Below are 26,398 nucleotides of genomic sequence, written 5' to 3' on the forward strand. Positions count from 1 at the left end.
TTGGCCAGCCATAATGGGAACAAAAAAAAAAAGACTAGCGCAAGTGAACGACAGTCAGACAGGGTCTATATAGCCGCACGCGACGATGCGGAGTCTCGTAGACACCAAGAGTGAGAAATTCAGGAAGATGAGAGAATGAGAGCGCGCGGATACGCCAGGGCGCCGAGCTCTGACTGGAATGATTGGAACGTGAACGCCTAACACCGTACGCCGACGTTCGGATTTCGAACGCGTTCGAAGAGCGAGTAGATACAAAGGTAACGATCGGCGGAAGCGAGAAAAAATACGGAGCAGAGCGCGACTGCGTTGGACTCCGTATCGTCGGGCTCTTCTCAGCGCGGCGGCGTGAGGGAGACGCGGCGTAGTGGCCGACGTCGGCACGATCGCGTTCGGAGCCTGAATCTAGGACGATGCAAGGTCTATGGCGGACGGTGCGTACCCGTCCTCAATGCGGCCGCCACGAACCTAACCCGCAGCCAATTGGCCACCCGCTTCGCACCAACCCTCCAATCAATGAATTCTTCGTAACACGTCAAGGAGATCAAATGTTTTGCTCGCTTCTGTAATCTTAATTTGATTATAACTGCCAAAAGAAATCGCAATTCCAGAAGAAGAAAAAAACATTTTCCTTCGAACTTTTTCGTTCGATGAGCTCCGCCTCAGCGCAAATTCCAAACCAGTCGAAAAATCATCGGAGGGCCCCTTTGATCTCAGTATACTTCAGACACATTACTCTCGTTTCTTAACATCTGTTGAATTCAGACGGGTTGGGTGGTGGAAAGAGAAATTGCGCTGACCATAGATCGGCTAGTTTTTCTTCGACGGCTCTCCTCCCCTTTAGGGCAATCTCACGTATACTCTAGCTATATCTCGCTTTAGAAGTGGGAGAGGCGTCGACCAGAATGGAGCATGGATGACTTAGCGTGCTTTACCCTTAATTATTATTTACTTATAATTATCGATATTTTACCATCGTTGTTTAGACCTGCACATACACAGGACTGAGAAGTTTATAGAATGCGCTCTTCCCGGCCCCGTTTGAGTCGGGGCTTCTCTAGTGGTCTCTTTTCAGCCGCGTGTCACAATGCTCATAGATTATACAAACTACAGTCAGCCCGACACCATCTGAGGCGTCTCTTTTCCGCGTGACGGCCCCGTCCCATCGCGCATGCGCAGTTCATGCCGGAGGGCCAACCGTACCGTATCGGATGAGCAAAAACGGCTCCCTAAAACTCTCTACTGTCCGCACACGTGTTCGAAGCGCGCAAACATGCGCCGAACTCGCGTGAGGCGTGTGCGCCGATAATTCTCTCGTGTGAGGTCCAGGCACTCGGACTCCGGTTTACTCTGACGGTGCCCTCGGCGCTGTTCCGGTGTTCACGCGCAAAGCTCTAACCACTCGGAGCGAGCAGGCCTCTCCTGCCGAGCAAGAGCAACGAGGCGTATGGTAATAGGAAAGACGCGCTGTGGCTATAGCGCTGCGCCGACGTACCTTTGCCCGGACGTCGCAGAGTCCCGCCACCAGGAGCAGCCCCAGCAGGCGGTGGATGCCGGCCAGGTGCATGCTGTCGCTCGCTGAACGCCCTGTTAGGGGAACGGGGAAGACAGAGCACCGATGAACCCGTATCAGGTATACGAGATAAACACGCCACTCGGACATTCACCGCGTAGATAGGCGAAAATCAACAAATGGTCTTGTCCTCTCTTAGTCGTGTTTCTGCTATTTGTTGTAGTATTACCAGCGCACTATTATTCGATGAGAATAATCTTTTTTTAGTTACTTATTGCAGTACGCAGCTGCGACCATTGTTCTCCCTTCACCTTCGACTCGATGTCGCTTAATGCATTCGTTAACTTTACTAAAATAACACGGGCATTTAACTTCTGTATGGGAACGAACCCAACACGTAAACAGTAGTGAACAAAAAGCACGTAGAAGTTTTTTTAGCGCATAATACGTGAAGTCTCAATACCCATCATGATGTGTATTGAGATGGGTATGGGCAGGGACGCCGGAAGAAGGGGGGCAGGGGGGGCCAGAGCCCCCCCAAGTATTCTTATGGGGGGGCTCAGCCCCCTTGCCCTCATAAGAATAGTTCGGGGATATAACGCCAGCCAGGCGCTCGTCACGAAGGCATCACGTGCGTGTGCAAGCCACGGAGCAGCAAGGCACAGTCTTGTCGCACGTAGAGATTTTAGACAAGAACAATTAGTTTCGGGAGCGCGCTTTTTTTTTAATCCAATGTCCGTCGTCCATCAGCACGGCGGCTACGAGGGTTTAGAGCAAGCTGGACCCGATCTGCCCGTGGCAAGGCCGGGGAGTGGCGCGCGGGGGCCAACTGGGGCTTAGTATGGGGGCCTCTAGAGCCCAGGGATTATAGTTTTGTTGGTGTTGCTGTTGTCGTAGCGTGGGGGATACTGCGACGAGACATGTGTGGCGCCAGATTGTCGCCTCGGACCGGACGCTTTCTGTCATATCTGACGAGCTTTGACGGTTGTTTTCGTTTAGGAAGGTCTCAAAATGTCCTTGCCGGCGACTGGTCCGGTCGAGAGCACGTGATGATCTTCAGGTTTGAAATTATTGGCTCTTCCTTCGAGAGCGAGGGAAAGTTAGAGTTGTGATGCGAAAAGCGAGAAATGAAATTAGCGGAGTTCGTCTTCGACTCGGAACGAGAGAGGTGGTCGTCCAAGTTGAATGGGTTTAGATAAACGTTGAAGTTTACGAGAAGCAGCGAGTCAGAGCATCATTCAACAACGTGCCCGCCACCAAGCTCCAAGATCATCGGGGCTGATCCTACCCTCCTAACGACATCGGGAGGGTCCAACCCGTCAGAGGCGTATGCAGTCAGCGTCAGTCAGTGTCTCTTCGACTCCAGCATTACATGCAATGTCTGGCCATCCAAAGAAGATCACCAGCTTCTTCCTACCAGCCCCAAAGCGTACATGCCTAGGAAGCGGAGATACTCAAGGTTAGATATTCCGCAGTTCTTCTTAGCTCATCATGAGTTCCGTTTGTGTAAATGCGTCAATTCAATCACACTGCTTGTTTCCTCGCTTTCCTATCGCTACCAGATGCCTGTTCTGAAAGGCCTCTCGAGCAGTGTCATCGTGAAGTTCTCATGCAGAAAATAGAAACCGCAAAGGACCTAGTGAAAGGAACAAAAACGAACCCGCTAGGATAGTGTTTTCTCTCAAACGAAACTCAGATCGTAATATTTAAATTCTTTTTAGTAAAAAAAAAAAAAAATAGTACATCATACAAAAAACGACGAAAAGGAACATGGCATTAGCCCCCCCACTCACGATATACTTCCGGCGTCCCTGGGTATGGGTGCTTGAACCATCCGTATTGGCGCTCGAATATTTATCGCCGGTGTAATCGGGCATTCTTGCATTTCGAAAGAAGTTTTCGCATTTCAACGCCTTTTCACGAATTGCGCGTACCGACGCTAAGCTAAAACACTGCTCTTCCTTTATATGTGTACGCCAACTAAAAAAAAAAAAAAGGAAAAAAAAGCGAGGAAGTTCAACCTAAAACAAATACAACGGACGCCAGACGTGTCTAGGGAACTAGAGGTCTAACTCGATACCCAAAGCACCGTCCAAAAAGAGACGAGACAAACTAAATAATGTAGGACAGAAAAACCAAAGAAACACGACTCCCAGTACCCCCCTCCCTTTTTTTCCCCCCAACCTTCGAGCGCTTCTTTTTAGAAGTAATTGGGTAGGGCAGCTAATTATCTCTCAAATAGCTCTTCCCAGGCAAGAAAACAAAAAGAGACCTATGTTTGCTTAAGTACCTTTTATTTTCAGCCTTTTCCTCATCTGTTACAGCCATATCCCTGTTACGTCCCCCCCCCCCCTCCCCTCTTTCCTGTCGCTCCTCTCTATCCGCGTTTGTTTTTTTATTACCTGCGACAACTGTAAAAGAGATCAAATGGACTCGTAGAGCACACAAAGCACTTCTTGAACAGTGTAAGGTGTACCGTAGCTTTAGTCACACTGAGGGCGTAAGAGTGGCATGTCCCCTAGCACCTCATTATGGCTCTGCAGCCAATGAGATTGCGGCATTTTCCGATAAAAACGCCGAAGAACCAATCACGACGCAGGAAACGTCAACATAATAGACCACGCCCTGCATTTCTTTAGCTGTATACTACAGTTACTTGTAGCATTGGCGGCGCAGCAGTTGTAGCGTATTTACTCGAATATTAGCCGCACTGTTTAAGAAGAAACCCCGAGGGTTTGCTTTTCCGCGGGGCACGCGAATTGCCAATCACCGCGATTGACAGCATGATTTCAGCGGTTTACAGGACAGAGATAACGTCTTCGCACAAAGAGACTATTTCTGAAGATTACACTTGTATGGAGAATCGTGTTCTCGATCTAGTTACTCGCTGTTATTTATGCGCAACGCGATGATTGGATGTATATGTGTTCCGCAGGAAAGTAGATGCAAGGGCCTTGTTCATAAATAGTGCGGCTATTACTCGAGTAAATACGGTGTTTACACGTTAAAAAAGACTTCAGGCTGGCGGTGGTACTGCACTGGCTAAATTGCTCGTCTACAGCTGAGAGACAAGTCGCCCGTTGGGGCTGACTAACTTCCGGCTGTATAAACATACACACAACATCATTCTTTATTATTTATGCCTACGGCACGCGCTCTCTGAAAAAAATAAATTGCCGATAACAAAACGTTGTTGTAGCACTGTCAATGCCAAAAGTACGTGCCGGGAAACGCGCTTTTACGCGCTCCGCAACAGACAAACAAAAAAGCGTTGAGAACAAAATAGTGAGATGTCTGTTTTGTTCCGAATAACAGCGTTTGGAACACTGTGCGTAAACGCAACGACGATGCCCAATGACTTCGCAGTGACTTGTCGCAAGTGTCGCTCTGACTGTATACCGTGGATGAACCATAAAGTTATTACAATAAACGCTAGAGGCTCAGCTGGCGCTAGTGTCTACGGGACTTCCGGTTGCAAATTGAAGCAGACAGCAAGCAGTATACTTTGACAGTCTTCCTGTGTATTCCTACGGGAAAACGTACGTGATACAGGCACGTAGCCAGGGGGGAGGGGGGGGGGGGGCATGGGCACCGCCCCCCCCCCCATGTATTCAATTTTGCTGGGACCTCCTCTCTCCCCCTCTCCCTCATAAAGCATTTTGTCATGGGCACGGTGTAGTCATGGGCGGTTCCCCCCCCCCCCCTCGAAACAAACTCCTGGCTACATGCCTGACGTGATATTTTTCTCTTCGCCAGGGAATAATAAAACTAGCGTAGTTTCTTTACTCGTAACGGATTCTATGTAGCTTTGTTCACATTATCAAAGTGCAATTTATTTAGTTAATGTTTTTTTTTTTTTTTTTGCTATTGAACGATGTTCAAACTAGCAAAAAGTAAGGCCCAGGTCTAAGTTCTACAGCATGATATGTCAATACAAGTTATCAATTCGAGCAAAAAACATGAAAGACGTTTACAATTTTTTGTAACAACGAATTGGAGCGCTGCTCTTGAGGAGGAGGAGGGAAGGTACGGGGGGTAGGGGATTCGCCTCCTCCTTCCCCGCTAAATTTAGCAGAAATATTGGCAATGTTAGATCCGCTGACGTTACACGTGACGTGACGTCCTGTGTTTCCCCTAATGACGACACATGTGGCGTCACGAGGGTAACGCTTTGACGTTACCCTCGTGACCCGCACGGGGATAACCCTCACAAGTGTTACCCTCACGGGTTACCCTCACGGGGGTAACCCTCACGGGGGTTACCCCCACGGTTGTTACCCTCACGAAGGTAACTCTCACGAGGGCCATCCTCACGAGGGTAACCCCCATGAGGGTTACTCTCGTGACGATAACCCTCTTGAGGGCTTCCCTCGTAAGGGCGCCCTCGTGCGGATAACCTTCGTGAGTGTTTCCCTCGTAAGCAGGGCCGGTCCTAGGGGTGGGCGACCTGTGCGGTCGCCCAGGGCGTCATCAGTAGGGGGGCGCCGCCGCGCCCCCCTTTTTTCTTTTTTTTTTATAACACAGCGCTTCTTGTTTTTGGTCTGCGGTTCTCGTTTGACGAAACGCTCGTGTTGGCCCACTACTCACATGTTTACCAACAACCTCATGTCGTACCTAGTAGATAGGGGCGTATTAAAAAGAAAGGGGGGGGTGGGGGGGGGGGGGAGGCGCCACAGCCGGAGTTCGCCCAGGGCGCTTGATGATGTAAGGCCGGCCCTGCTCGTAAGGGTAACCCTCGTGACGTAACGTGTGACGTCACACGTCCCGAAATGCAACGCTCGGTTACGCCCACGCCGGCGCCGAAGGCGACGACGCTCAACCCGCAAACGGGCACCTAAAGGCCGGTTCAGACACTTGCGTTTGAGTGCGTTTGACTGCGTTCCGTCGAGAACCGAAAGCGAGTCACCGGCACATCTGTGCTTCGTATGAAGCGTGGAATCCAATTCAAGGAATCATCATGGCACGCGATAAAAGCAGCAGGGATGTCCTGGTTTCTCGCTGCCGCAACGCAGTCAAACGCAGTCAAACGCAACTGTCTGAACCAGGCTTAAGAGTTGCGTTCTAAAGGAACAATTAAGAAGTGCGTCGGGTTTATTCAAGCTGTAATAGGATTCAGATGACGAAAATGCAGTTTACTACTAATGCACAGTTTGTTACTAATCCAGTACCTATTCTTCGTCCCATAACTCCTTGCTTCGTTCTTGTTGTCTGTTACGACTGTTTGATTTGGCGTATGTTAGCATCCTTTTGGTGTTCTGTAAAGCTGATTCACTCTGCGTGCTTCATATGCGTAAATACGTGCCTATAATAGCAGTCTGTAACGTCAACACGTATTATACATGTGCGTTTGGCTATTTTAGCGCAGTTTTCAACGCCACGAATTTCAAAGAAAAGCGCTTTAACTGACACATACTGTTGTACATCCGATTGTAAAACGTCCCGAACTTCTATACTTTATCACAACACTAAACAGAATTAGCTCTTATAATCGAACCCGAAGAGAAAACACATTCGTGTTTTCCCATAGGAATCCATTACCGGAAGTCAAATTTAGACTGCTTGCTGTCTGCTACAAAATGCAACAGCACACTAGCGCCACCTGAAACTCTAGCGGTTATTGTAATAACTCTATGGGATGAACGCAGAACTGCACTTCTTGTTTTTAATCAAAACACGATTCCAGCCCGAAATTACCATCTTCCGTCTTCCCTTACTTATACAACTCTGTCCGAAACATACGGAGTGCACTTTAATGCTGGCAAAAAAGAGAGAGGGGGGGGGGGGGGGGGGGGGGGGCGGGGGGGGGGGGGGGTTCTCGCTGACGCTGTTTCATCGGCTCACAGCGTTTACCTATACACGAATTGTGCATGAAACCTCCATACAGGATCTGTGTTATGCTGTGTCAATGTATCACTAAATGTACAAAAAGTATCAAACCACCTTGCTTGCATACTTTCTCAGATCTTTTCCGAGTCAATTTGAAACCATCAACGTTTCGGAGTACGCAAAAAACGCCTTACTAAAGAAACGCGGGACGTCTATATATGACTCTGTCAACATTATCCATTAATCTTCATAAAATATATTCAATATCAATTAAATATTAAATTTGAGAAATGTGCTTAACCTACATTCCTAAGGTTTCGTTGAGAAAATATCGAACTCTTTTTTTTTTCGATTTGTTATGTTTAATCTTTTTAATGCTGACAACCATTCGATATTTAAATGCCTTAGTGTAAGAATTTTCTTTTTTTTTTTTTCATTCTGACAACTATTTGGTATTTAAATATATCTTGTGAAGTGAAACGGTATGTAGGTTTTGTGTGTGCGTGGTTTTTTTTTTATTTTTATTTGTTTCCCATTTAACAAGTGGGGGATGGCTGTGAGAAAAAAGGCAAATCCGAGTTTTCATACGAAGAGCACTTTAGCGTAGCAGAGAGGTGATATGTAATTTACTGTGGCAATCTGATTCGTAGATTTTAATCATCCTTCTTTAGAGTTCTCGGGTCTTTCAAGACAAAAAAAAAAGTGGTTAATCATACTGCTTTCATTATTTTTCGTGTTTCAATAGGTCGAGGTGCCTTAGTTTCCCTGCATGCCACCTTACCAAATTATTTCTATTACCAGTCTGTTCCGCATTGTCAAAAATTGTTAGAGTGCAAAAACGACCTTACACACAAAACCCCCGCAATTCTACAAATAAACTGATTTAAGAACAGGAAGCGAAGACTGTCGCTGACGTTTTCTCTAATCTTCTTAGACAAAGCGAATTTCCTGCTGTCCTCGAAGCATTAAGTAATTCTCGATAAATTTGATCAGCCGCTCTAGCCCGCGAAAGCAAATTTGTAGGAGGCGGTCTAGACATTTGATTTCGTAAGAGTATAAAATAAAACATATAAAGAAGAAGGAAACAAAGATGATCGCTTTCGTTTGCAATCAGTAGATGACAATAAACAAAATTTAACCCAACTTTTCACGTCATGTTTGCTTCGCTTGCCCGCCTTCAAAGCCACCGAAGGCAACCTCAAACTGTTGCTCTGATCATAGTATCGAGTACTCTTTGTCTATTTACAGCCATTTAAAAATTTACAAACTGCGGTCATTTGCATCGCATTATATCGAGTATTACTGTAAGAGCGTGACAGCGCGCGCTCCTGATTTCGAGAAGTGCTTTCGTTGCACGAGTGCTCCCCATAAGCAAGGCATTTTGCGGAGCTTTATTTTTGCGCTCGTGCCTTTGATAGCGCTGCATGGAGCTTTTCAGATACAAAAGAGTAGAATGAACTTGCGAGACCGGCATGCAAAACACTAATCAAACCATGGCCTCCGAGATTCTTGGCGCGCAAAGCTCATCCTCCGACCCTTTCAGACGCTAGTTTGCCTAGCAGAAAAAGCGTATGTCGCAGCTTCTTCAAAGATTCTCAAGACGGTGCTGATACAGAGCCGACATCAAAGCCGTTTATATTGATAGAGTTTGCCTAGTGGGTGGAGCTTGTTGCCCGCTAGAACCAGCGGATTTCGCGATAACACAAAATGGCGTTACTTCTTTGTCTTCCTGAGAAATCGCATAGAGTTCCCATGAGCCAGAGTCCCGAAATGGCGGACGGAAACAGCCAACCCCGGTTGTCAGACTCCGCTGCTGTGGTTGCCAGGCTGTCAAAACCTCCTTAAGAAGGCCAAACTCTCTCAGTATAAACGACTCTGGCCGGCATTAGCATCTCAAACGCTAAACATGTGCACGCGGTGCAGAGCTTGTATTTTCGTTAACACGGCTAACACGGCGAAGGCTGAGGTGCGCGAACGCGTTGAAGCGCGATTTCAGTGCATGCCGCTCAACTCGTGCGCTGCTTTCTTTCCCCCTGCAGTTTCTAAGACTCGACTTCTAGCAAGCCTGCCCTGATCATCAGTATACAGCGGGAGAAATAGTACCAAAAAAATCCACTGTGGCGAAAGGGCCGAAGCCGTCAAACCCTGTCCATAGCAAATTAAGCCATGGCGAGACGGAGTCTGAGGAACGCTTGAGTAAAACGTGAAAAACGACAAAACAAAAACGATGGGAAAAAGTAAGCGCATAAAACAGAGAACAACACTTGGATTTCAACCTACTGCTTCCTTGAAAAAGTAATATGTGTTGCGGTGAGGTGTGACGAGTGCAATCCGGGAAAACGAGCGATTTTTAAGCCCGATGGTGATTTACAGCCCTGTGCCGCGCCACCGCGCCGAAAACAGCCGCGAGCCATTTTTTTCCTTCCGGCAGTCTCTGCCGACGAATGGAATGTCCGGAGAGAATATTTGCGCGCCAAGAATCTCGGAGGCCATAATCAAACAACATAGTTACAATTCAGCTCCGCTATTAAGCTGCGTGGAAAAGCTTTACGTCTTTTCATTTTCAGGTAGAAAGGGCAGATATCAAAACTGTGGTTCTTGCAGCACTATAATTACCAAGATGTCCCTCATTTCTATATTCTATGGGTGTTAAGTTTTGCTTTATTGTATAACCTACTCCGGCTTTTATTTTTATTTTAGTTTTTTGTCTCTTCTCATTCTTGACATAATTGTGGGAAACATTTTTTAGTGCCAAATAAGACTGATATAAAGAGTGCGCCATAAAAATAAGCATTTTTGAACGTCTCTCTTCGTCGGGTTTTGTTACAAAAATCAGACTACACCCTCTACGAACATCAAAACGAGATAGCCCAAGCGCCTCTCGAAGCAAACTGCATTTCCGCCGAGATATGTCGAAATTATGCAAATTGAAACCATTTTTTTTTTAATGCGAAAGCGTTAACTGTTCTACTGAGCGAGCTGACATTATCAGCTTTGAAGCCGCTCCAAAAACCGCGCCAAACGGCAGCTAAATTTCCCTCCCAATGGAGCTAAAGTCCCTAATGGAGCGAAGTGAAGTCGCGACCTGAAGGCCTCCCAGCTTTGAAGCCGCGCAAACAGTCACGCAAAACGGCAGATAAATTCACCTCTCCAAATGTGAAGCCTATATCTGATGGATATGCTCCAATTGGCTGGAGCGCGCTATAGTTTCAAAGAACGATGCTCCCATTGGCCGCCGCGTGTCAGTTCCAAGTTGCGCCACCCCATGGCGCTGCGGGCCCGTGCCTCCAGCGCTGCGGTAAAAGGAATCGGCTGGCGGCGGGGCCTCCAGAGCCACTCGGGCAGACTCCAGAGCGGCAGCAAGGCCGATGTCAGTGAGCCCGCCCAATTCGCGAGAGCGCGCGCAAAAAAAAACAACATTCATGCTTTCGCATTCAAAACTCATAAGAAGTGCTTAGGTGTACCTCGAGCCTTTTTTTTTTTTTTTTTTGCTTTTTTTGGCCATTTTGTAATCGGGAGTTTGTCGAAAAGCTACTATTAAGTATTTATATTAAAATTTTGATCATTGGGTAACCTAAATTTGGTTTCGCGGTAAAAACAGTGATCGACTCGTTGAAACTTTATAAAATTTTAAACCCCCCCCCCCCCTTTCTTTCCAACCCTTTATAATATGCTTAGCTTACACCAACAACAACTAGTCGAACCCACCACTGTGCTTATAACCCCTATCTGCACTTCGCAATGATCGCCTTGTGTTTTGGTATCGCTTTATCTCTTTTGTTTTGCATTTAAACGGTGATTTATGTAAAAACAAAGTAACTTCAATTTTTGGAACCAATAGAGCTTCATATTGACAATAATAAAACTTTTTTTGTTTTGCTATTATTTCTACACTGATGCTGAAAGGCAACTCGGCATTAAATAAAAAGATAGAATGAAAAGGAACATAACAAATCATCTGCTGCTTTTTTGAAAAAAAAAATATATGACAAGTTTTATAACTACCCATACGTTACCGATAAAGTTTTGACCCAAATGCTATGTTATAAAATTTTTCCCAAGGGGACGCGTAAGCTTTATATACCATTACCGTACACAAATATTTATTCGTGCACTGAATAATTTGCTCTTCTCAGAAATTGAATTTTTTCTTCGTTATTATAAGATCAACATTTAACGTCATCTTTCATTTCACGCTACCTTTCATTTATTCTTTTGTGTAGAATATTATAGCGAGAAAACTCGTACACGGAGCCCAGAACAGTCGTAGTATCTCAGCTCAGGAACGGACGTATGAAATTCAAAGATAGCTCGGATTCGAAATGAAATATCCTCCTTCGCCTCGGAATCTTCTTTACACGCGCCTTTATTGAAGAAAGTAGAAGTAAAATATATCATTAAAAAAAATATGCACGCACGCAAAAAAAAACACAAAAAAAAACGCAAAGGGGTCATTAACCACGCATTTCTGGCCAGGGAGTGATAGCAGGTCCTCCGCATTTCCTAAGCGCTTTTTCATCCCTTCTTTTCAACTTGCTTCCGTCTTCTACTTACATCTTTGTTATATTTAAGTTTTAATGCCGCCTTCGGCACCCTAGGGTCGAGAGATGAACGAAAGCATTAGTGCGTAGGTGTGTTTGGTTCGCACCAGAGTGCGTTGACTGCGAATGTTTTGTTCGCGCGGCTCACTATCGTGATTTCTAAGCTAATCACTTACACCACTGCATACCATAACACGCAAACACACACACACAAAATAGTGCGTCAAAAACGCGAGAAAATAATTATATTTAACGTGCGCTGTAGATGTATTGCGCCTTGCTTACGATGCTGAGGGCGGACTGATTACACGAATGTATCGTTTCCTTCGCCAAACATAACGGGGGTTGTCTGATAACGCGCGACGGCGCCGGTCATGCGCCGTTTGCCTTCGCATTAATTAATATACAGGTTTTTAATGTTGGGCAGGGAGATAACGTCGTGACACTGGTCATTTAGTTTCAAAGCGTAAAATTAGGAAGACATACAATTTAGCGAGTGGAGGACGACATATATAAAATGTCTCGCAGCGTATTTCGTTTGTTTTGGTTATACTAATAAATCACGTAAACGTTCATATGACGCCGTGTTTTGATCAACGTTGCACGGAAACTCGGTGATTATCGATGATAGTCCAGTCCGTGCTGAACGAAGCAAGGCAGGGTATGAAAGTGCCTTTGGTGCGTTTTTGGTCACTCACGCAGAGCATGATCCCGATTAATGTTTTGTTTGCGTAGCTATATCGGGGTGTCTGCGTGTATGAGACGTTGACTGACGCTCGCTTCGATCGACCACACCTTGACCGCCAAGCGCGGCCGACTTCTCCGTGTGTATACGAATACATTTTATAAGAAGTGCGTAAAGAAGTTCCGAACAAACGTATGGCTGTATAGAAGTATCGTAAACGGCGGCGTAACTTCACCGATCTCCATATTTGTGTGTGTTGACGACGTTTTTGTCGGGTTTCTTGACAGAGCACCCTATGCACCGCCCCGTGAAAGGCTCGATCGCTTTGGCTCGTTTCGAACAGCAGCGCTGATGTGTACAGTCACTCGCTTTTTCTCTAACGACCTTGCCGAGACTTCTTCAATAACGACGGCTAATAAAAGCGATCGTGCTGGCGTCGCCTGCTTCCATTTTATTCGGAGACCGTCTGCCACAGGGGAAGAAGCGCAAATGCGTAGGAGCAGCTGAAGAGCCGCGCTTTTTTTGGCGTTCATTAGGCGCTCGGAGAACTCCCGACTCGAGTGACTCCGTTCGGAGCTAAGAGAGACGCTACTGAACGCGCCCATTCTCCCATTCTAGAGGATGCTGTCGACTGCAGTAATCTTGGAATTGTTCGGAAACCGTGCATGCATGTCCCTGTGTTCGCGCGCGCGTGTGTGTTCGCGCGCGCGCGTGTGTGTGTGTGTGTGCGTGTGTGTGTGTGTGTGTGTGTGCGTGTGCGTGCGCGTGCGTGTGTGTGTGTGTGTGTGTGTGTGTGTTTTAAGCCGGGGTCACACTGCTCATACATAATACAAAAGGCAGTCTGCATACAGATTCGAACGCGAGTCAACGTGAGATCCGTGCTTCGAATGCCGCATGGCAATGAGTTCAAGGAGGAAACTTGGCACGCGGCATTCGAACCACGGATGTTGCAGTGACTCGTGTTTGCAGACTGTCTTTTGTATAATGTAGGAGCAGTGTGACCTTGGCTTTATATACACAACGGTATAATTTTCCCGTAGTGGTAGAGCATGTGAAGAACAGACGTCACACACTAGTAATTCATCAGACGGAAAAGGACAGGAAAGCAGGCGCCCGTAGCGCCTCCTTCCCTCCAAGGCTCCAAGCTAACACGAAGCACATCGTTCCGTTCCTCCCTGCCCGGTCCTTGAGGGTCACGTCCCGCGGTCAATATTCCTTCGGTGTCCGAGATTGAATAAATAAATACAAGTAAAACTAAAGCTGTCCTATTTCGCACAAAAAAACAAAAATATACGCGTTTATGAAGGTATTATTTGTTTGATTCAAAAATCAAATTAGTCAGCGCCTTCAAAACCCTTGGAACACACGGAACGCATGACTTGGGAAGAACATACAAATAACGTCGTATCAAAATTATCGAGTATCATAGGTTTAACTTACATTCATCGCCACATTTTACCTACTAGAGTTAAACTTCTCGTACGTAACACATCATTTTATTCGGATATACATTACTGTCATCTAGTATGGGAAAACACGACCCTCCAAAATCTGCAGAAGGTTTATTTACTGCAGAAGAAAATGCAAAGAAATATCGATAACGTCCCTTCTGCACCGCTTTTTCAAAAACTTGGCATAGTGAACATTCATAACATGTATGCATTTCGTTTAAGTATAACCTATAAACAGGAAGCAAGAAACATCATGAATTTCTTACTCTGTTAGCTTGTTTATGAAAAAGAACAATCACATGCCCCACACGTAGCATTGACATATGGAACACTTATGCGTGTAAAACGAGTTATGGGGAGCAAATGATGCAACGCAAACTTCCAGAATTGCTCTATTTCTGTAATAATTGTGACATACAACTAGAATCTACATCAAAAAAAGATTTGATGTTTTTCTTTTCTAACACGAGTATGAAGTTATGAGTATCGAAGTGTTATGGTTGTAAAATGTTTTAAAAAAAACTCATTATAAAAAAAAAAAACTCGTTGGTAAGATTTATACAGAGTGTTTCTGCGCGATGTGCTGTGCTGTCTGCCTTTTTGTTTTTGTTTTTATTTTCTACATTGTATCATTTCTGGGGAGGAGGGAGCTCGTCAAGCTGATTTCTTCAGCTTTTTTCCCCCAACCTCCCACATCGCCCGGATGGAAAATAAAGGCATTATTATTATTCGCGTCTGCATGCGTTAGCGTCATTGGGCGTGCGCGAAGGTTGCGTGGCTTTTCTTAAAGCTTCCCATACCTTCGCTGAATATCAAGTAGCCTCGATGAATTAGATATATTCTGGCTCGTTCTGCCTTCAGAGTCTTTACTTTATACCTAGAGCAATCTGCCACTTTGGCAACCCCGGTGCAATCAGTATTTTTTTTATTTTTTTTTTCAGTGACCTTGCAGTTCTGATTCAATTAACTAATACGCCTATTAATGCTTTATTGCTTCATTTGACTTCATCCTAATGTGAGGTCGCCGAAGCCACCACCATAGAGCACAGCGTTTCAGTACGCCAGTATAGGTCTCTCCATGACATATTCGCGGCGAGAAGTTTGTGTATCGCCGCCTGATGGAATTCTTGTCACAACCCAGAGTGAGGATACTTCAACTTCCTCTGCAGGTACACGAGCCCCACCCCTGCCCGTTCTGATCTGGATGAGCATCGTACCGGCGTGCGGTCGTGTATCACTACTGCGTGGTGCACGTTAAAGACCCCAGGCTAGCGGTTGTACCGCACTGGCTAAATTGCTCATCTACAGCTGGGAGACTCGTCACCCCTGTGAGGCAGACCAAGGTTTAGGCTGTATAAACACACACACAATCCAATTTTTTTTTTCTCTGCAGGTACAAGCACGTGCAATCCCAAGCTTCTATGCACTACGAAAATCAAAACATAACCGCGTGGATAGCACGTGCACTACCCATAGTGACGAAAACAGATGCGCCCCTAGCGAGCGGCTCTTCGCGAAATTGCTATGTCACTAGCGAACCGTTCTTCTATTTTGGCGAAATAGCTATCCAGTCCTAATATAAAATAATCTAACGTCTTTTCTTCAACTCCGTATAACCTTACACCTCCTTTATTTATTTTTTTTTATTACTAGCTTAGTAACGTTAGTCTTGCCGTTGGTCTTTACACGGCTTACAGAAGGAAGAAATATTTATTCCTGTTTATTTTGGTCCGTTGGGGAACCCTCCTTCCCGCTCGCTTTAATCCGTCTGTGAGCAATTCACGTCCAGGGCATTGACTGCGTTCACATCCGTGAAACGTTTAGCTACGGAACGACTTGCGTTTCCAATCTTCCCACGATCGCGGCGGGTTCTATAAACCTCATCAATGTCCCCTGGGTCACGAAGTCTCCCTTTCGGGGCCACTTCCGCCTTTTTTAGCACGCACAAAATAAAAGCCGAATGTGGACGATCACGTTTTTATGAAACTTCGTTGCCTGTTCTGTTTTCTTTTCCTTTTCGTCTTGTTTTTTTTTTTTTTTTTTTCCTATACTTTCATGCTGGAAGTTAGATGTCTTTTACGGTTGCCCACCAAATCTAAATCTCGCCAAAAACTTACATACCTTGAAGAACATCAATGGCACTACAATTTCTCTCTCTCTCTCTTTCTTTCTTTATTCTTTCTCTCTTCCTATTTTTCTTTCTGTATGTGTAATTTGTTACTTCTGCTAGGATGCCTCAACGTAGAGCTTGGACTGTAGCAAGCATATCATCAAGAGTAGATTGTTCCGATAACACCGATAAGTATAACGACACCCGATAACAATACGATAAGCGCGCAACGGCGCGCGGAGCATTGCGTATCGTTATCGTATATTTTATCGGAACCATTTAATAAAACACCCTTTCAATCTAGTTCAGGAACCAATGAAACGGCTTATACTGAGACTGATTTTGTGCCGAATTTTCCGAGTTGTTAGCGTGTTTCTGGTTGAGTTACACAACAGTTGTTCCAAAGGGTATAACTGTGCATGTGCATGCATCTGTTAATTTGAGAGTACTATGCGTGAATGATTATTTGTCTGACATGTGAATAGATGAACATGTTTGGATGCTCCAAGCATGTACAGTGGTGCCTATTATATTGTTAAGTTTCATACAGGGTGTTTTTTTATCTGACAAATGATACGTAGCCACCATCATTAAAGTATACAGATTATTTTTATGGTAAACAAATATCAGGATACGCTTCAGCAACAATGCAATGGGAAATTCGGGAAGCATACTCTACAGTAGTAATAGGTAAACCTGTCTTGTTTAGAAATGCTCTGATTTCATTTGTGTCAAAAGATCATTAAACAGCCTTGTACATAATTGTTTTTGCATTGTTTTATACTTTCCTATTCACCACTGTTAGTTGACAACTGCTTGCTTGTTTTTTAGCTCATATACACTATACATTTGGAATGTATACCCCCCCCCCCCCCCATTGTGTGTGATGCTCCTGAATGGGGCCTTTAAGGGTATTGAAATGAAGGAATAAACAATGCATAAACGTATGAATGTCTTATCTTTTTGCTTATGCTTCAGCATCAATGTCACGTACTGCATGATAGCTTAGAAAGGTTATGAGGGAATGCCCATCCGTAATATTTTGCAAGCTTTTTTTTTTTGTGTGTGTTAGGAGTTTTTGGAAAAGCTAATATTTCCTGGATCATGCTTCATAGCTGGGTAATTTTATATTGGCAAGCTTCAGAAACACTGGTCCTCTTTCTTGTATGAGCTTCGATCGTAAGTCCTCAAGCGAAAACTTGAAACTTGCAAGACTTCAATATGTTTTATATCTGAAACATTAGCTCATTGGAATGAAGAAAGCCAGCCTATCTTTAATGCTCGACCTTCATTTTCGTGGTAGACGTGCTACAAAAGGTTATAAGCGATATAAATACATTTTTAATGAGAGATTGGCGGCCAACAAAGCTGGAGAGTACATGGAGATGAACAGCATCGGCTACTCCGAAAAGAATTCATTACCACTGGGGCAACGCGTCCCACTAAAGTGGCAGCGGTGACGTGTGACAACCACTCGTAACACCTGGAGTTACATATAACGGCGAGCGACGGGTAACAGAAGAAAGTAAGGGTAACAAAGGCAGCATCCCCGCCACATCTATTAGGTGTGACCGGACCGGAGGTCTAGATTTACACCTCTAAAAAATAATTTCACATATAGAAAACAACAGCCTTCGGAAAAATCAAGAAAACCCCATTCGCGCTTTCGAACTGCGAAAGGCTGTGCACACACGTTGCCCGAGCAAAGTCAAAGCCGCTTTAGCGAAGACCACTTTTTGACTCCGTGACGTTTGCACGCAATAAGATCCAAGGCCCCAGACGGGTGAAGAATGCCTCGGCAGGGTCCATCAAAACAGCCTCCACCGTGGAAGACGGAAGGAGCAACGTGCCGATGGAAGGAAGAACGCGGAGCCCTCGAGCAGTCCAGGCACGTCTCTACCGTTCCTCCACCACTCGTTGTATGGTGGGAACGAAATCCGCCAAATATGGCACCTCTTCCAACCTAAAAGGGTTAAGGAACCCCTCCGGTTATAGCGAAACGTCTGCCGCTCACTACGTCACACAGGCATCACAAAGCGGCAGCGTAATGAAAGCCCTTTTGCGTGTGATTTCCTCGCGAGCGCGAAAGCTTTCATGCTGTGACGACGACGACGGCTTTGCGAGAAGAAAGAGAAATACGGTAATGACGACTCGTTCCTTCTTAACGGGGCTGCTGGTAAAGTACCGTGGCTTTGACCGCTTCCGGCGTTCTTGATGATTCTGCCTTCTTCTGAGTGCGCGAGCCCGGGTCTTTGCAGACTCTTCGGTTCGCGTTTTGTCTCCCGAGCAGACTCAAAAAAAAAAAGCGTCGCGTTTTATATAAATTAAAGGCGCAAAGCTGGGAGAGAGTTGGTTATTCATGGAAACTCTAATGACGCTTGGAACATCCTACAAATAGTGTGCGGTTCAAAGGGGAAAACTTGAACTTGGAACGCTACAGTCACTGGCGTCTTAAGAACGGCGGGGCGTGTCACAAGTACCGAACATCTCATTACCGCACCACAGCCAATGCGATTGAGGCATTCGCCGACAAGAACGTCGAGAAACGAATCACGAAGCAGCAGACGTGAGCGCGATAAGCCAATGATATTTCGGAATGAGCTGATAAGAACGCCGAAGATTAAAGCGCACCCAAGCAATCAGTCCATAAGCCAGCTTCGAAAGTGACTACACTCTAAAAAATATCTGTGCGTCTACTTTCACGCACACCACTCGGAGAGCCAATCACCGCAACTTATGGAGGCATCTCAGCGAATGACGATGCCGAAACATATGTTTAGACCAAAAAACGCAGTCTGAGTTGTGACATTAAGCAATGACAAACGTCACGCTTGCATTGCTTAATGTCACAACTCAGACTGCGTTTTTCGGTCTAAACATATGTTTCGGCATCGTCATTCGCTGAGCTGCCTCCGTAAGTTGCGCTGATTGGCTCTCCAAGTGTTGTGCGAGAAAGCAGACTCACGGGCTTTGTTTAGAGTATTAGAGTGTATAAAGTCTCATTTTAGGAACGTCCTCTAAACTCAGCGACGTTGCGAAACGTGGACAACCTTTCTGTGGGGGCTTGGTAGTGAACAGGGCATCGCATATGCTTAGTGCCTGCTGGCCTGTCGACAACGAAAGTTTAAAACATATAATATGAAATACCTAATATTTCGTCCTTCTTTCCCTTTTTCAAATATGCCCTGCCCCTGGCCATTCGTTTTCCCTTTTGCCCTTCCGCACAAATGTCAACGCACGTTGGCGCCGCATTTTGAGGTCATTCTTGATAATAAATCGAGTTTCCCGATTCAGATTGCATTGTCTTCGTTTAGCTGGTATTTTTATCATCTCTTCATACACTTCGCTCCATTTCACCCTCCTAAGAGCAATTTTTCCCTTCCGCCCTTTCTTTTCATATCTTTTATGAATCTAAAAACGTTCTTCGAATCCACGTAAACTTGCAATGTCGTGTACTAATTGGCACGTCCTGCGCCTTACTGAATTTCTACCGGCAATTACCTGTATCTCAATTCTTGTCGTAAATCTTACGGTACATTAAGTCGGCGTCATTGCAGGTTCACACAGATAACGGCAATCGCAAGGTTACACCAAAACTGGCAGTCGCCTTTTATAGGTTACGTAATTTATCAATGGAACATCACTCATCTCAACGAACGAAGTGCAACAGAAATAAAACGTTTACTAAAATTTACGCTGCCAGCTAAAAACAAAAAAAAACGCGTTTTCGTTTTTGTTGGTTATTTCGTGACTTACATCACTTGCTTTCGTGTGACCTAACAAGCACGCATCCCGCTCTAGAAATTCTGGAGCGTCTTCACTTTGATGCAAAACACTTAGGAAAGCCAATTGCTGCAATCTATGAGTGTGTAGGTACACATTTTACTTTTCAGTTAGATCTTCGAGATTTATTCGCGAAAACACTGCTGTAAAGGTAGGTAACAATATGTGTCGTATTTAAAATACTTATTTAAAAAATATATTCGAAAGAGTGATTATTCGAGCTACCATTTTAACGCTTGCTTGGGAGAAGAGCGTATTGGTTTAAGTCATGGATGAAGAAAGAATAAAACAATTAAAACAGGGACAATACAATCACATCTTTCAACTATAGTCGGTTGCAAGCTAAGAAAAAACTGGAAATGCCTCTCAGAGGAAAATGTAATCCTATGCCGAGAAACGCCAGCCAATCGTTTTCATGACGTCACGATTCCGTGGACCAATCGCGATCCTTTTGAAAAAAAAAAAAAGCTCAACATGGCTGCTGCAGCCTTAGCAACGCAACGCTAGTTTCTCGTGACAATTATTCTGCTTTTTTGCACCGTGTTTTACGTGCCCGAGGTTATGCCACGAAATCTTAATGGTATCGGCTTGCGTTTGCAGCAGTTTTTGCGCGACAACGTGAGAATCCAGCGACGCTATCGCCAACGAAAATTTTGAAGTGGGCGCGAGGCTTAGCACTGCTGAGAGGTATGTTAGACGGTATGTTAGACAGTATCTTGGACAGAAAATGAATTGGGAAGACGGTACATTGGACATGACTTTCTTTCTTTACTAAACAGCTATTTCGTTGACAAAAACGTATTCTAACTTATTTAAATGTCCTGACTGAATTAAATAAATATTGTAGTAGTTTAAGACACGTTTCCTGGAGGAAGAAAAAGCAACGTTGCTAGCGAACTACTTTCTCGACGGCGGAGGCACTTCAGATGGGCGCAATGCGCTTGTGGGTGGAGCTAAAAGATTGTTCTTAGGTTGCATCCGACTATAGCAACAGACGAGTAAACTTTCACCAGCGAGCAGCCGACTATACCCAGGAGGAGAAGGGGGGAGAAGGGAAAATAAGAAAACGCGAAGTGCAAGTCAGAGTGGTGGGCTTATTTCGGATTTTAGAAATTCAACCTCAGTTTTCGTCAGCGGGAGGGAAGGGTTTGACACGTTGTTTTTTGCTGTGGTCATGGCGAATGACTCTATGATCTCCCTGCCGAATCCGCTGTCATGCCTCCCCCCCCCCCCCCAGGACTTTTGTTTCATCAAAGAGGGGATGACAACGCGAACACGAACGGGCATGTATGACTATGGGATGATAAGAATCTGGAGAGGCCTCAGAAACTTCGTTGTGATGTTCGCGGAGTCTGTGATTAATGCATCTGCCGGCCTGTTCTATGTATTGATGGCCGCAGCTCAAGGGGATAGAGTAAACTTTTTTCTTTTTGCATGGAATGAATTTCTTTTCGTGTTTAACAGTGCAGCCAATCGGAATCCGGTTGTTGTTCACTTGTTGACAGAGTTGCTTAAGACGCATGCGGCACGAGAAGACAACATTCGTGTCAAACTTTGAGGCAATGGATTTTATCTGGTGGGCTGAGTTGTGTACGTAAGGAATGACGGCGAATCGGGGTTTCTTTTTTGTGGCTGGTGACTGGCGATCAGGCCCGCGAATCAGCCTTTCCATTACTGATCGAAGAAGGTCGACGGGAAACCCTGCCCCGACGAGCCTCATGTGCTACAAGCTATCTTCTGAAAGATGACAGCAAGACTTCGTGAAGGATGAAGAAAACAAAGATTTGATGATACCGTGTTGTACCGACTTCAAATGGGCGCTAGACTTTGAATGGACTATCCCATAGTCATACATGCCCGTTCGTGTTTGCGTTGTCATCCCCTCTTTGATGAATCAAAAATCCTAGGGGGGGGGGGGGGGGGGGGGGGGCATGACAGCAGATTCGGCAGGGAGATCATAAAGTTATTCGCCATGACCGCAGCAAAAAACAGCGTGTCAAACCCTTCCCTCCTGCTGACGAAAACTGAGGTTGCATTTCTAAAATCCGTGATAAGCCCACCAATCTGACTTGCACTTCGCGTTTTCTTATCTTCCATTCTCCCCCCTTCTCCTCCTGGGTATAAGTCGGCTGCCCGCTGGTGAAAGTTTACTCGTCTGTTGCTAGTTGAAAGATGTGGTTGTGTTGTCCCTGTTTTAATTGTTTTATTCTTTCTTCATCCATGCCATTATAACGCTCACCATATTCCTCGTCTACCCGTCTGTGATCACACTTACTCTGTTTTCGGCTAGATAGTCAGCGTATGCTGAGCGCAAGTTTGTGTGTTTCTTTTGCAGGGGTTCTGTTCACGTCAGAACGCCAAGCTCAGGTTGGTTCCGGTTGAAGGATAGTGGGTAGACCTCAAAGCAAGCTACCTTCAGATGTACCCACTATCCTTCAATCAGAGCCAATCAAAGCTCGGCGTTCTGACGTCACTACAACCCCTCCAAAAGAAGCGGACGAACTTGCACTTGGCAGAGTAAATTTATCCAGTCGTTTCACGGCAAATTAAATGTGGCGAAAGTATAAAAAAAAGACAGGCGAGGTGGTGAAATTTCACCGTGATACAAAACAAAAGCGGGGTTGATTTATTTTTTTATTTTTTTGCTCGCTGGCTTTGTTATTCCAAATATCGCGACGACCAAAACCTGCTAAAAAAAATCTAATATTTTTTTTTATTCAACATAAGTACATTTAAAATTTTCGACATAGACCCTAGGCCCTGAATATAATTTTTTACAGTATTCTCTCTAATAATATCGACGACATGTCATTATGTCTCAATCGCTAGAGAAAATTGTTTTACTTGTGCATTACACCATCGATTCTATGGCGTTGAACAGTCGTAAGGTTTGTTTAACAGTATTGCCTCGATGCACTCGCTGGTTCAAAGATGAGCTCCAATAGCAAACTTAAACGTAAAGTGTCCAAAATTAGCGTTTTTTCTGCATGCCGTAAAATGCTGCACCTGCTTTATCTATTTCTAAAATGAGTTGACTTACTAGTTTTTGATGATGTTTAGATAGATTATATTGGAATCATATGTTTATCTCCACTAATTTAAAGGTTTACTAGTAAATTTTAGTCAAATATTGCCGCGTGCGTGACAAAATTGGTACCGTGTGGGGTTTGAGCCCCACCTGTCTAGTTCTTCATTTTACATTTCACTTCTCTTCTAGAACGCTCTGGCAAAATCCTGTAGCGCTTCGCAGGTTTCTGGGCAGAACGTTCTAGACTACAGAGTCTATATAATAGGAACTGAGACTGGCAGCCTCAGGACAGTCGCACTTCCGTCGCAGACGCAAGACGCTAAAGCATTTGCAGGCACAAGTCCATTAAGCATTTATTTTAAGCTATACATACGTCCACCATTTTCGATCCGTAAAGTTATTTAGCTAATTAGTGTGTGTGTGTGTGCGTGTGTGCGTGTGCGTGTGTGCGTGCGTGTGTGTGTCTTTTTTTTTTTTTTTTTTTTCAAGCTCCGACGTTTGCAAAGGCAGGCAGTTTGTTCCCGGATTTTGTTTCTTTTTATCTCAACCACTCTTTTCTTATAAATGTTTTAAGTCTTCGTTGAAACACTTGGTACAGCTAATAACAATCGCTTGATTTGTTCGAAAGGTTGGTACCTTTCACGAGAAAGAGAGAGAGAGCGATAGAGAGAAAGAAGATAAATAATGTGGAGAGTTTCACGTGCTTAATAAATAACCCATATCCCGCAGCTCATGTGATCTCTAAAAATTTAGCCTTATTTTTGATAGGCTGGTAGTGTACAATTATATAGACGCTTTTTTTGTGTGTGTGTGCACCATTCGCGTCGTTTTCTTTTTTTTTTTTTTTTTTTGCTTTTTTTAAAATTTTACATAAAGATACGTTCGAGTTCAAGAAATTTCGACTTCCTCAATAATCCATTTAAACAAACACGAGAAAATGGTTTCGTGAGTTACACACGCGTCACTTTTCGACGACCATTATAAGGCACATACTTTTCCACGGCAAGTGAAGTTTCATTGATTTTTACGAGGTTACATTATATAACTGAGGTTCCGTGTTTTCGGCAAATTCCGATAAACCCCGAAAATTTACCCGCAAACCGGTTGTATCAAATTCGGGAGAACCGAAAAACCCCGATTTAGATGTGTCCTTGGCTAAGAAAAACAAAAACAAGTTTCACGGGAAGAACATCTTCGTCTACATCTTTATTTTGCGTTGGCCCTGAACACAGCCCATGCAGAACAGTCCGCAAGGTTGCTTCTTCTTTGAACCACAGACCTTATCTCGTTTCCATTTATCGGTACCAGTACGTTTTCCTAGTGTGAATCACGCGCATGCTCCCTGGATAGGGGAAAGCCCACGCCCGCGCCCTATTTTCTTCAACATAAACCTCGATAAACACCGATTTTTGTCCGATACCGAAAACAAACGCAGAAAAACACCGAATTTTGAGGGGGAGGGTGGGATTAACGAAATATAAAACGCTCCCGAAGTCAAAGAAATATAAACCCCGAAAACACGAAAGCCTAATTATAACTCGACAACCGCTACAACCACAATTGCCTCGGGCGCTGAAGCTGAGAACACGGCCGCGGTGCTTGCCGAATACATCGACACAGAAAACAAAGTTCAATCATCCCATGGAAACGACAACGCTTGCATAGTTTATGCCTTCCCCGACATCCCGGAGAGACTTTCCTAAACGTATACATGGCGAGCGGGTGCGTTAATGAACCATAAGGGCTGCGCGAGTGCGTAGGCAGACCGCAGTCGATTCGGAGATCTGAACTCGCAGTGCGGTGATCGAACGATCGCGAAATCAGCGACGACCAAAGTGGGTTTTCATTAAATCGCGATGGGTTTGGCGCGACGCCGTGCATCGTAATAAATTAATGAAACTTCAAATGAAATAGCTCGCGAAGCGCCCCGCAACAAAGAGGCCGGTTCACACAACCCCGTGTTCTGACGTTACGTTACGAATAGCGTGACACGCAATATTCAAGACATTAATGTTTCGGTGACTTATGCGTAACGATAGAAAAACGTAAGAGAGCGGTTCTGTGTGAGCCAGCCTTTACGCCTGACCATAGTATAGGAAGTATTCACTGGCGGCCATAGCTGTGCGCGCGACTGCTGAGCGCGTGCTGATGGCGAGCTTCCACAGTTCTTTTGTAGCGTCATTCCGCACCCTCAGGATTGCCGGTCTTAGCAGCCTATTAATGTGGGCTCGTTCTGAGCATGCGCTCTAAACAGCACCCACAAATATGGCGCCCAGTGAATACTCCTTATACGGGGTATTCACTGAACGTCATATTTGAGGGTGGTGTTTAGAGCGCATGCTCAGAAGGAGCTCACATTAATGGGCTGCTAAGACCAGCAATACTGATGGTGCGGGATGCACTTTGCAGAAAAACTGTGGAAGCTCGCCGTCAGCACGCGCTCAACAGTCGCGCACACAGCTATGGACGCCACTATCGTGGCTAACCGCGAGATCCGTGCTTCGAATGCCGGATGGCAATGAGTTCAAGGAGACAACTTGGCACACGGTAATCGAACCACGGATGTTGTGGTGACTCCTGTTTGCAGACTGTCTTTTGCATGATGTATGAGCAGTGTGATCCCGGCTTTACAGTTGATGTGAAAATACTACAAAGTGGCGTGCGCAAAAGAAACCATGCATAAGAATGGCAAGTCTATCAATAGTATGCAGTCTCTTGGAAGCATTATATCAGTTATAGACTTGCCAGCTTGTTGGTGTGTGTTTTTTTTGTTTTTTTTTTTTTGTACACGCCACTTTGCAATATTTTAGGTCGACCGTTAGAGGGCGTAATTTTTTAAGGTGTCTTCAAAGCCGTATATTGAGAGAGTTTGGCCATTCATTGGGAACTATAGGAGGCAAATGAGGAAATACCATTGGCCCAGAGCGGGTAGGGCGTATACCAGGGCGTTTTCACAGATTCGAATGTGGCCAGCCAGAAGCCGCGAATAATCTCGTGCCGGTGGTCGAGAGACCCAAAACTTAATAAGTGCGTCAAAGTAGCTCTCGGTAACTGAAAATATGGTGCACGTGATTTTTCGATCACGGCACCGTGATCACGGTCATGCAAAATCAAAGTCAAGAAGGGGGGTCGACGTGAACGTGATCCGTACGCTAGGTGCCGAGGGCCGGGAAAAGGCCGTCCGAACGGTCAGAATCTGACCGAGCAAAGGAGAGTTCAAGCGGCAAATTCGATTCTTACATCTTTTTGCATGATCATAATCGAAACATCACACGCACTATATTTTCAACCATGAAAAGTTACTCAATTTAACTCTTACGCACTTATTAAAATTGTTTCTCGCTACCACCGCTAGGGGATTATTTTCGGCTTCTGGTTGGCCAAGAGAGCGCGTCATGCCTTCTATGTGCGTCTGGTGTACGCCCTGGTTCTGCCCGCTCTTCCACATTGACCAAACTCTCTCT

The 26,398-nt window shown here is 45.1% G+C and overlaps 1 protein-coding gene across 2 annotated transcripts in view; it reads right to left on the reverse strand.

The window, feature by feature from the left end:
• LOC8052150 (follistatin-related protein 5) overlaps nucleotides 1–26,398 on the reverse strand; it is a 380,338-nt gene that overhangs the window by 331,093 nt on the left and 22,847 nt on the right. For both annotated transcript variants that reach the window (XM_042292459.1, XM_042292458.1), the window contains exon 2: nucleotides 1,493–1,584. In XM_042292459.1, the coding sequence (XP_042148393.1) occupies nucleotides 1,493–1,564 (72 nt within the window). In that variant the 5' untranslated portion in view covers nucleotides 1,565–1,584. The remainder of the gene's footprint in view (nucleotides 1–1,492; nucleotides 1,585–26,398) is intronic.

The sequence above is a fragment of the Ixodes scapularis genome, unplaced genomic scaffold, assembly GCF_016920785.2.
Source record: "Ixodes scapularis isolate PalLabHiFi unplaced genomic scaffold, ASM1692078v2 PGA_scaffold3__209_contigs__length_174095766, whole genome shotgun sequence".
In the NCBI taxonomy this organism is placed as follows: Eukaryota; Metazoa; Arthropoda; class Arachnida; order Ixodida; family Ixodidae; genus Ixodes; species Ixodes scapularis.